The sequence below is a fragment of the Myxine glutinosa genome, chromosome 8 (assembly GCF_964187855.1).
Source record: "Myxine glutinosa chromosome 8, kmMyxGlut1.1, whole genome shotgun sequence".
NCBI classification, from domain to species: domain Eukaryota; kingdom Metazoa; phylum Chordata; class Myxini; order Myxiniformes; family Myxinidae; genus Myxine; species Myxine glutinosa.
The window spans coordinates 110,578,437-110,590,773 of record NC_136268.1 but is presented as its reverse complement, the minus strand read 5'-3'; the positions used below and the strand labels follow the sequence as shown (position 1 = coordinate 110,590,773).

The window sequence follows — 12,337 nt, the reverse complement described above, 5'->3', positions numbered from 1 at the left end:
ACATCTCCCTCACCACTCGATACATCTCCCTCACCACTCGATACATCTCCCTCACCACTCGATACATCTCCCTCACCACTCGATACATTTCCCTCACCACTTGATCCATCACCATTCGATCCATCACCACTCGATCCATCACCATCACCACTCGATAAATCTCCCTCACCACTCGATACATCTCCCTCACCACTCGATACATCTCCCTCACCACTCGATACATCTCCCTCACCACTCGATACATCTCCCTCACCACTCGATACATCTCCCTCACCACTCGATACATCTCCCTCACCACTCGATACATCCGTAGTGGTGTGAGAGAGTTACGCTGGCACTCACAACACATACGAACACAGCTGAGTGCGCTCAATGAAAACCCGGCACACCCTCTCGTTGAAAACAGCAATCACTTGAATCAACAACATACTCCGGTCGCAGCCATGACATCCAGGGTTGCAAACTAAAAATGTTACCAAAGCGCACATTTTTTTTTTTTTTTTTTTTGTATACTGAATCGAGGCTCGTGAAAGAACTAACATTTATTTCACAAACAAATCAACCAGACAAACAAAATATATAAAAAGAGGGAGCGGAAGACGAGATGGGGAGAGAAGGGGGAGCACACAAACATAACATTTGAGAGCAGGGAGACGTGGGAGGGAGAGAGCTTGGGGGGAGGAGGCGTGGGAAGGAGGGGGGGGGGGGGGGAGAAGTATAAAACACAAGGACACCAAGGACTTCCAGGACAGAAGTTGGTATTTCAAAAAAGTGGATTTGGGGTGAAATTAGCGGGGGTAGAAAAGTTCAAGGTTTTGGATGGGGGAAGATAAGAGATGGTGGTGAACAGCTGTTTTAAAGACCTAGAGGGTGGAGTGGGATTGAAGAGAGTGAGGGAGTTTGTTCCAGAGGCGGGAGAAAAGAGGAATGAAGGAGTGAAGGTTTTTTTTTTTTTTTTTTTTTTGTATACTGAATCGAGGCTCGTGAAAGAGCGAGCAGAGAGTCTTGATTTTGGCAGTTTAACCATAAGAGGTTTGCAGGCAGATCTTGTGCGACCTGTAGGAATAGTTGGGGGACAGAGCCCAGAGAGAGCTGGGGGGGGAGGGGGGCAAGGCCAGAGAGGAGTCGGTAGAAGACGGAAAGACCACCCACCTGCCTGCGGTGAGTGAGTGAAAGGCCCTTGGAGTTAGCTTCATTGCGGGACATTCCAATGATTCTGAACGCTTTGGTTTCAACAGCGTGAAGACGAGCTAGGTGTGAGGCAGGAGCACCAGCCCAGAGGGGACAGCAGTATTCCATTGAGCTTTGTATACTGAATCGAGGCTGTGGATGAAAGCCTTGTATGTGGTGAGGAGCTCAGGTGTGCCAAGGAAGGACTTCGCACGACGTAGGATGCCCAGTCGGCGACTGGCTTTGGAGGCCAGATTTGAAATGTGGTTTTCCCAGGAAAGATCATGGCAGATAGTGAGACCCAAAAGCTTGAGTGACAGAACTTTTTGGAGAGGATTATTCAGAAAGTGGATGGGAGGGTTGTCCAGTCGGTCTTTTCGGAGAGACATCGTAAGAGTGTGAGATTTGTCAGGATTGAAAGACATGTTCCACTTGTTTGCCCAGTCTGTGATTTTGTCCAGGTCTGCAGAGAGTGAGGAGGCTGCAGACTGCCGATCTGAGGGATGAGGAATGGAGCGACAGAGAGTAGAGTCATCAGCAAAGAGATAGAGAGGATTTTCAAGAGAGTCAGAGAGATCATTGATGAAGACCAGAAAAAGCACAGGGCCCAGAACACTGCCTTGGGGAACTCCAGCCTGAACAGGAAGAGGAGATGAGAGAAACCCATTCAGGGCCACACGTTGACTATGACTAGAGAGGAAGTCCGCCAGCCATGCGTGGAGATTACCATGGATACCAATGGAGGAGAGTTTGGTGAGCAGAGCGGGGTGCCAGACTGTATCGAAGGCACGTGATATGTCAAGGGAGACAGCTCTAATTTCCTGTTTGGCATTGAGGACCTCCATCCATTGTTGAGAAAGCAGAAGCAGCATGTCCAGAGTAGAGTGACCAGGTCTGAAACCAAATTGATGATCAGAGATCAAGCCATTGGAGAAGAGGAAAGATTTCATATCTGAAGCAATGATGGATTCCATGACTTTGCTGATAATTGCGAGAAGGCTGATTGGTCTGTAGTTGCTAGGATCTGTTTTTGCACATTTTTTGTGCAAAGCGGTGATGTTGGCTGATTTCCAAGCAGATGGCCGATGATCTTGAGCAAAAGAGAGGGTGAATTGAACAGAGAGAGGGAGTGAAAGAGTGGAAGAACAGGATTTTAAGACCCGTGGGCTGATGCCGTCAGGTCCAGTTGCAGAATCAGAGTCGTGGGTTGACAGAAACTTTTCCACCTTGTCAGGAGGAAAGGACACAGAGTCCAGGAACAGCTGGGTACGACTGGGTACGGTGGGTACAGAGAGGGATGGGTTTGGGACACAAGATTTAGAGGCAATCACAGAGTTGAGGCATTCAGCTTTTTCACGTGCGGCATCAGCCGTGTAGCCGATTGAGGTGAGGGAGGGGATGGAGGGGGAACAAACACCAGAAACCCTCTGATGGTTAAACTGCCGAAATCTCGGCTCTCTGCTCACCTTCACTCTTTCATTCCTCTTTTCTCCCGCCTCTGGAACAAACTCCCTCACTCCCTTCAATCCCACTCCTCCCTCCAGGTCTTTAAAACAGCTGTTCACCACCATCTTATCTTCCCCCATCCAAAACCTTGATCTTTTCTACCCCCGCTAATTCACCCCAGATCCACCTTGTTTGAAATTCCAACTTCTTTCCTGGAAGTCCTGGCAGTGTCCATATGTTTTATACCTCTCCCACCGCCCCCTTCCCATGCCCCCCCCCCCAAAGCCCTCGCCCTCTCTCAGATCTCTCGATGTCTCCATGTCTCTCGGTCCCTGCTCTCAAATGTTGTGTTTGTGTCCTTCCCCCTCTCTCCCCATCTTGTCTACCGCTCCCGATGTTATATGTTTTATGTGTCGGTTTGTCTTTCTGTGTGATTAATGTTCGCTCTTTCACGAGCCTCGATCTTGTATACAAAAACAAACAAAAAAAAAAAAAACAGATTTGACCAGACGCCACCAGGATTTGGAAGAAGGAGACAGATAAGAGAGTTCAGTCTTGAGAACGGAGAGATATTGTTTCCTGGCTCTCCTGAGGGTGGGACGTCATTCACAGAGGTCTATGGGTCAATGGGTCATTCACAGAGTGTTGCTGAAGTACAACAACAGGCAATGAAAAAGGAGCATGCCAAACATCTTTTAGAGAGAATATGGAATGCCTTTGTAGATGGTGACAAAATGTTCGTACTGTAGATGAGCCATTCAGAAAGGTTGATGTAATGCAAGAGTCATTTGAACTTGCATGCGTGAAACTGACAATTAAAGCTCGTGTTGTTTTAAAAGATGTTTGGATAAACCAGTACAATAAGTGATCTCATTCGCTGCTGGACGCAAATATGGATATTCAGTATGTCCTAGATGCATATTTCTGCATATTTTACAATATCTCCAACATATCAAAGGCAGAAAGAGAAATGGGGTTATTGCTTGATCATTCCCGAAAAGAAGCACTGAATGGAAATGAAGATGCACGACAAGCTATAAAAAGTTATGAGGTGTCTATCTTCACAATTGAGAAGTTGGTGCACAAGAAGCTGTCTGCAGAGTTTGCAACCTAAGATTGAAAGAATCGTCCAGAAAAGTGCAGTTTGTTCTTACTGGCGATAATGTTGTGAAAATGAGTCGACCACTTCATGTTCTGCAGAACAAAAGCAAAGGTAACGACTTGGATGCTGATGATATCTGGATGACGAGCTTCGTTGATAGATACAAGAACAGGCCAAGTACAACAGAGTTTGATAATGTTTGCCTTGCCACTTTCTGTTCAGAGTTCCAAGTTCTGTACAAAGCTGAGTTGACAAAGTGTAAAAGTGGCAAACCTCAAAGTACAGTGTGTAAGCTACAAAATGGATTGGGTTACATGCAGAAAAGAACTAAAAGTGATCCAGCAGGGGTCAGACATGCACGATTTTCACCCATGAAAGAACCTAAGAAGTACCGTACTATCAGAGTATTCTGCAACTTTTTCTACCTCACCGATGTAATGGTCAACTGAAACCTGATGACTTTGAAACTTACCAAAATTTATATGAAGGTGGAGCTGTGAAATGTGGAAACAACCCTGTACAATATGTCAGAGACATAGTTGAGAGGAACAAAGCACCGTTTGAAAAGGCAGCTGACACAATTGACAAAGCACAAGAGTTGCTTGAAAAGGCTGGTCCACTTTAAGATGCATGGGCTCAAATATGTCCAGAAACTGAAGTTGAGAGGTTGGGCTGTTTAAATGTGCTGAAAGACAATAACACAGATCCAGAAGATGACGGTGATATCCCTGACTTACTTCACCGTGAAAAGAGAAATCATACCATTGAAATTCGCCAATGTGTGATCTCCTTTGATAAAGCTCAATCCCTATTGAGGTCGTTGAATGAGAAGCAGCGAGAAGTATTCTATAAGGTACGACAGTGGTGTCTGAATAAAAGTCATGGAAACACCCCTTTTCATGGTTTCCACAGTCATGGAAACAGTCATGGAAACACCCCTGACGCATTTCATGTATTTGTCACTGGTGGTGCTGGTACAGGAAAAACTCACGTGATCAAAACGGTTTATTACGAGGCAACCATAATTCTTGCTCGGACATTGCCAAACCCTGTGATGTGTCTGTATTACTGACTGCTCCTACTGGTGTTGCAGCATTTAACATCAATGCAGCCACAATACACCATGCATTCTGTATCAGTGTAGATGCCAAATTACCATACCAGCCTCTTGGTGAAGAAAGACTGAACACCCTTCGAGCCAAGTTAAGCAGTTTACAGATTTTGATAATCGATGAGATTTCTATGGTGGATCACAAGCTCTTGGCATATATTCATGGAAGACTAATAGTCCGGCAGCTAACCTAAATATAGCATAACAATTGTGCATTTTGTGAGGAAAGCACCAAATTTGGCACACTAGTAGACTATCATATTATGAAAAGATCTGGATATTGGGCCATCTCAGATTCAGAGATTTGATTTTTGCAAGATTTGCAGATTTTGCAGATTTGCAAGCTGAGATTGCAACGCCAGGGACGGCCGACTCCTTCCTGCGAGCTGCCCACGTCACCCGCACAAGAAGAGCTCATCAAATCACTGCAGCGGCACTGCACATCCTGCAACACCGTGCATATGAACGCTACTGTATGACATGCTGATGATGCAGAAGACCTGCCTGAGTTCGAAGACTGGTGTCACCAGAGAGGAGAAGACATTCCCAACTTTCAGTACTGGGCAACTGTGCTGGAACTAGAGATGTTGGTACTGGTCTACGTGCGTTCTCTGCGGCAGGCTTCATTCACGATGTACCTTGATGCCCTGACGGAACTGGTCCAATGGTTCCATGCCTTAGACCACACACACTATGCCAGGTGGGTCCCTGTTCACCTGAGGGACATGGTTGCCCTCCCAATGAAGCACCCAGATGTAGCCAGAGAATTCAGGGCTGGCAACTTCACTGTACAGAAGACGAAGAAGGTGTTCTCTTCGATCCCAATCGAATCGAAATCTTGCAAAAATCAAATCTCTGAATCTGAGATGGCCCAATATCCAGATCTTTTCATAATATGATAGTCTACTAGTGTGCCAAATTTGGTGCTTTCCTCACAAAATGCACAATTGTTATGCTAAGTTGCCCCACTATCAGACAGATAAAACAATGTCGGGATTTTTCTCCTTTTGGAAATGTTTCAGTCATTGCTGTTGGTGATTTCTATCAGCTTTCACCCATGAAAAGTAAACCTCTACATGTAGAAAACGTTGTTGGAAACCTCTGGGCTCATAATTTCCTTATTGCTGAATTGACAGAGATAATGAGGCAAAAAGATGGAGCCTTTGCAGAGATTCTGAATCGTTTGAGAACACAAAAGAGATCTGAAAAGTTGTCAGCTGAGGACATACATGCACTATGTCAACGTGAAACTGGTGAAGAGAATGATGCAATCCACATATTTGCCACAAATAAACAAGTAGAGACATATAATAGGGAAAAACTTCATTGATCCTGCTCTAATCCTCTTTCTATTGACGCAGAAGACTTTTGCAGAGATACCAAATCTGGTAAACTGGTAAAAAGAACATCCAAGTGTTGAACAGTAATCTCCCAAGAAGACTCACACTAGGTGTAGGTGCATGTGTCATGTTGACAGAAAACATGAATGTATCAGATGGGTTGGTAAATGGTGTCTTTGGGACTGTGTTTCATTTATCACAAACTACTGGTGTTACGTTCCCTTCAGTAGTTTATGTTGTATTTGACAATGCAAGAGTAGGGGACAAGTTGCGAAAAGAAAAATCCATACCACCATCGTTACCAAGTAACAGCACTCCTATCGGTCCTCAGGAAGACAGAGTAACAAACGGTGGTATAAGGTGTCAATTTCCATTAAAACTCAGCGATGCCTAAAAAAAAACAAAAAAAAAAACTCAGCTATGCCTACACGATACATAAAATGCAAGGGTTAACATTAAAAGAAGCTGTTGCCTTGCTTAAGAAAATATTTTCTGTTGGCCAAGCCTATGTAGCTGTAAGTCGAGTGACAACACTAGAAGGACTTGTAATCCAGGACTTCAAAGAGTCAAGCATTTACTGTGATGAAAAGGTTGCAGCAGCAATGGACAACATGTTACCATTTGTCCGCTCACCAGAGATGAATTACCCCGAAATTGTACCGCTAAGTGGTTGTAAGTTAAGTCTTCACAATGTTCAGGGTCTCAAGTCACACATTCAAGACTTAAAGTCTGACGAACGTTTCCTGGATGGAAATTTAATTTGTCTCACAGAAACTTGGCTATCCAGTGATGATCCACAAGGAATGCCAGAGCTGGATGGGTTTGACTTTCACCACAAACCAAGGAGTGAGTGCTATGACACATCTGAAGACCTCTAACCTGAAGCAACAATGTCATGGTGGTGTCAGCTTATATTACAAGACGATGACTCACTGTGAAATTTTGAGTCTTCCTATGACTAACATGGAATATCTTGCATTCAAAAACGAAATAAATAATCCTTTGTTTGTCTCGTGTTGTCTGTTATATTTTGGTAGAGGTGGACAGACACCCACATGCGTCGTCGGACGTCTCCACCATTGAGAGGGCTGGCTATGTCCACGGTGATATAGACTGGATGCAGAGAAGGTGGACTGGCGTCCTCCTCTCTTGGAACCCGTTAGAGCTGGATGAGATTGGTGTTGACGTATGGCACTTATATATATAGAGGACTCTCCCTCCATTTGATTGGCTAGGGCATCATCAATTTCGAGGGCACGCACCTCATCTAGCAGGGACCGCAGCGTCGTATCTGCATCTCGGAGAGCACGTCATCATAATCACTGAGAGCTGCATCATTGTAGAATTTGGCTCTTCACCTCCCTTACCTGGTCGGTGAAGTCACAGTGGGACGCTTGGAGTCGTAGACGAGTGTAAAAACTGTCTATTGTTTCACCAGCATTCTGCGTCAGCTGTCTGAATTTGAACGTTTCAAAATCGGTGTTCTTTTTGGGCGTGAAGTGGTTGGTGAGAGCCTCGACAATGGTGTCATATGCTGCTGCATCATCTCGCTTGGCTGCTAGTAGAGAGTCGTATATATCATACACTTCTTCACCTGCATAGTGCAGAAACAGAGCTTTCTTACGAGTATTGTTCGTAATATTCAGTCCAGCCATCAGATTTTCAAACCTGGCATGCCACTTCTTCCACCTTGTGCCAGCAGTAGGTAGCTTCGTCGTTATAGACGGGAAACTTGTCGAAGTGAGGTAGTGAAATCGCCATTCCGTCAGCCCAGGTGATCCGCCGCTCGTCGCGTAGATTCTTCTTCTTGATTCTAGGCAGGAAATCCTCGTTGCCAAATGTAGTGGTGTGAGAGTTACGGTAGCGGCGTAGCGCTCACAACACGGACGAACACAGTTAAGTGTGCTCAACTGCAATCACTTCAATCAACAACATGCTCCGGTTGTAGCCATGCCATCAATAATCCACTCTCCCAGAACGCCCACTCCTATTCGTTGAAACCCAGCTCAAAGCTCATTGGGCAGTTTCAATACTCAGAATCACAGAATACTATACCCTGGATCTGTAAAATTACCTTTCCCCATTCTTCCTTCCCTGCACTTGCACATTCGTCACATTACGAGTATTGTTCTGCATCCTTGATAGGCTCCATATTGATAGGTTCCAGAAACGCATAGTCAACTTGGTTGGTGTGGAGATGTGTTCAACTCTTCAACTGCTCTCTCACCGTAGGTTGATGGCCACTCTTGGTTTGTTCTGCAGATATTTTCATGGCAAATGTTCTGTTGGACTTTCTAACTAGGGTCCTCCCATAAGAGTGTTTGGACGTAAGACTCGGTTTGCCACCTCCGCTCACCCATACACAAGAGCAAACCCAAGATGTAGAATGAAAGGCTATACAGATAGTTTCATCCCTTGTGTTGTCTCGCTGTGGAATTCACTATCTGCAACATGCTTCCCATTATCCTACGATTTACTCTGCTTTAAGAGGAATGTCAATTCATACTTCCTACATCTTTGAGGTTTAATCGCATTTTACCCGACCTCTGCTACTTCCAGCGTCTTGGATGTTTTTTTTTTTTGTTTTTTTTTGCTTTATCCTTATATTTTTCTAACCTTCTCTTAGCCCCTTACCTAGTGTGGCGTATGCCTTGCCTGGGGCGATATCCGTAAAAAAATTAAAATATAAATCGGACAAAGCTCCTCACATACACACAGTACGGAGGAACCATTCACGTGTTGGTGGGGGCAAGAGGAGGGGTGTGCGAGGGGAGGTGGAAGTCGCTGCCTGAACTACGCAGGGTTTTTCCACAGCTCCTTCCCGGGACCCGCCCCGTCGGGTGCGCACCAATGGGAACAGGCCACGCGGGGTCGACAAATCCTCTCCTGAACTTTCTTCCCTGGATTTTCACTCTTCAGAATGACACCCTATCTATTCATAATAATTCCAGATTCTATCTTACACCTTCCACCTGATTCTTGCAAGGATAAAGGGATAATGATTAACCTGAAGACGAGACAAAGGCATACCGCTAAGTTTTTTACTGGTCAGGACTTTGCTTTCACTTGTTTCTGATAGTCTGAAAGGTGCCCAAGATCTCCTTACAAACAGCTGCCAGACAGGTAGGCCTTCACCTGAATGAAACTAAAATTGAATTTAACTCAGGAAACACACCATCGGAGTCACAAACCATCCAATTTAAGTCTGGTGTGAACATCAAACCTGAAAGTGACTTTAAATACTTGGGTACATACATAATGGCCTCACCAAAATACTTCCAGATCAGGAAAGGGATGGCCGAGACATCCTGCAGCAAATTAGACAATTTGGCATTCAAACCTGTCCGAGATGTCAAAGGAAACCTCTTCAGGGCTACCGTCGAAAGTATACTTTTATCTGGCTCTGAAAAATGGAACTTTTGGCGTGCAAAAACGCAAAACCGTCTTGATGGAACATACACTAACCTCCCTAGGCACGTTAAAATCATATCTTGGAGGATTCATGCCATGCTTAATTATATTTATGGTAACCTCCCACTGATCTATGACACAACCAGCAAATGAAGGGTCCAATTCACAGGTCACCGATTTAGGGGCAAGGAACAGGTGATTTCATCCCTCATCCTTTTGAAGCCCAAACCATTAACATTGAAGTGTGGTAGAAAGCTATCCTACCCTGACATTATTGTCAGAAACACAGGTATTCCGGCCAGAGATCTTCCGATGGCAATAGTCGAAATGGACGTCTGGTAAGGGGTTGTGAAATCTTTCTCAACCATGGCTACAAGATGATGATGATGAGGATGGATACAGGGAGTGAGGGGTGGGAACACAAAAATTTGGAAATAATCAGAATTGAGGCATTCATTCTCAAATAATCATCAGTGCCACACACACACACACACAATCACACAAAAACACACGCGTGCGCGCACACACACACGCACACACACACACACACACACACACACGGTTCTCCTTTTAGCAATATAATAAACTGCCCTGTGGCTCTGTAGCCAAAAATCATTTCTTTATAACAGCTCTAACAGGTCTAAGCCCCCCCCCCCCCCCAACACTCCCCCAACCCCATTCATTGGTAGCGGTCCATCGGGTTTGTGGAGCATGCACCTATGCAATGGGGGCATTTCACCTACCTATGTGGTCGGGAAAGTGCATTACTGTATGAGCAGCAGTGCATTCGACAAGCTGACAAAGTTAATATACAAATCTTTCGTTGCACAGAGGCACTGCCCTGTCTTTCAGGTAATTTCCCAAATATTTTCATTTTCTTTTAGAAAAGTGAGCCATTTTAGGTAACCATCCTTATCTCTCTCATACTATATATTTTATGAGGCCCGAGAAATGGTTATTTCCTGGAGTTTCTGCACATGCGCACCCACCGATCATTCTGGGGAAGATTACGTAATTTTGAAAGTCCCGTATTGTTGTCCCGCTATTCCCCTGTCAATTCACCTTTGCTCTTCCATGAGCCTCACTCTTCCAGAAGGAAAGAATAAAAACCTTTTCTCATGAAGGATGAAACTGATTGGTCCATGACAAAAGAGGGCAATGTCTTGTAGTTGGTCATCGGATTGTCTTTCATTTTTGAAAAGCTTGTGTGGTGCACGATACGATCCAGTGCGTCCTCAGAAAGATCCTTGTCCAAGAACTTTGCCACCTTGGTCACTTCTCTACGAGGGTTCTGGTGTGAAAACAGATAAATTGCAAAAATATTGTTAGGAATAATTTTAGTTGATTTGCTTTTATTATTACTACTGGTAGTCTGGAATAATATGTTGCAAGCTTTTCCAGACTTCATTTCACACAAACCTCTTTCATGTCTTCAAAGAAAATGTAAAGAACTCGATGCTTTTCCTTGTTGTCCCACCATCCCCTCACGTGGTCCCACCAGGAGCCGTAACCAACTGCAAAACAATGCGGTCTCCATAAGAGTGAAACTTACCATGGACGTGGTAAAATGTTTCATTAAAAATACTGTTTAGGATTCAGGAAAAAGGAAAGATCACGAAATGATTGTTGGAAGTCATTTGAAAAATTGATTTCTGTTTAATGTGTGATTACATTTCAAACTAGAACGGCAGGCAATCGGAGAAGTACATACCTCCACCAGGCTGAACAGTTTACGTTTGATAACCCACTGATAGGCCTGATCTGGATCCGCACCTCCAAAATTGAATTGGCTTGTTCTTATCACCTGCCCAACTCATCCACCAAGTTTCATCTGGATCAGTCCATAACTGTTTTAGATATTGTGCGATATATCGATTTTGGCAGCACGATCTTTCAATGGTGAAGAATCGTTTAAAAATTCAAATATTGTCGTTTATCCAGATCCGGATTCAGATCTTCACTAAAACTGAATCAATTCTTCCCTGTCGCTCATCCAACCTGCACGCCAAGTTTTGTCCGAATCCATCAACAACTTTTTAAGATATCATGCAATATATAATTATTCGTCCTATCTCTCAATAGTAAAGAATGATTTGAAAATTTTGGTATCTGAATCCGGATCCAGATTTTCACCAAAATCTAATCAAATTTTATTTGTCACACACCCAGCCTGTCCACCAAGGTTCTTACAAGTCTGCCAACAACTTTTTGAGATATCCTTCTCATCGACAGACAGACAGACAAACAGACAGGGGTGAAAACACAACTTCTGTCCACCTTGGGTAGCTGAGGGAACGAGAACGGCAGTCGGTAGAGCGCATACCTCCGCCAGGCTGAACAATTTACGCTATGTATGCCATTGGTAGGCCAGTTTGCATCTGGACCTTAACCAAAATCTAGTCAGCTTGTTCTTGTTACCTACCCAACTCGTCCACCAAATGTTGTCATAAACCATCCACACCTTTTTGAAATATCATGCTACATATCATTTTTGGTCCATCTCTCAATTTGGTCCATCATTTTGGTCCATATCATGCTACATATCATTTTGAAATTATCCCTGGTGTTGGGCTAGCGGCTGGGGTGCCGGCTTGGGATCCTAGGATCCTGGGTTCGAATCTCGGTCGATCGCCGAATTAATGCCAGGGGGGTTGACTCAGCCTGTCATCCTTCCGAGGTCGGCTAATTGAGTACCAGTTCACTGGTAATTCCCTGCTTGTCGTTGAAGGCGGCAAAAAGGGTTGGCGTCAGGAAGGG

The 12,337-nt window shown here is 44.5% G+C and overlaps 1 protein-coding gene across 2 annotated transcripts in view; it reads right to left on the bottom strand.

Moving 5' to 3' along the window:
• Positions 1-12,337, bottom strand: part of LOC137432842 (sulfotransferase 1B1-like) — a 106,044-nt gene that overhangs the window by 7,778 nt on the left and 85,929 nt on the right. For both annotated transcript variants that reach the window (XM_068125093.2, XM_068125095.2), the window contains 2 exons: positions 11,000-11,094; positions 10,691-10,871 (listed from right to left, as the gene is read on the bottom strand). In XM_068125093.2, coding sequence (XP_067981194.2) covers positions 10,691-10,871; positions 11,000-11,094 — 276 coding nt within the window. The remainder of the gene's footprint in view (positions 1-10,690; positions 10,872-10,999; positions 11,095-12,337) is intronic.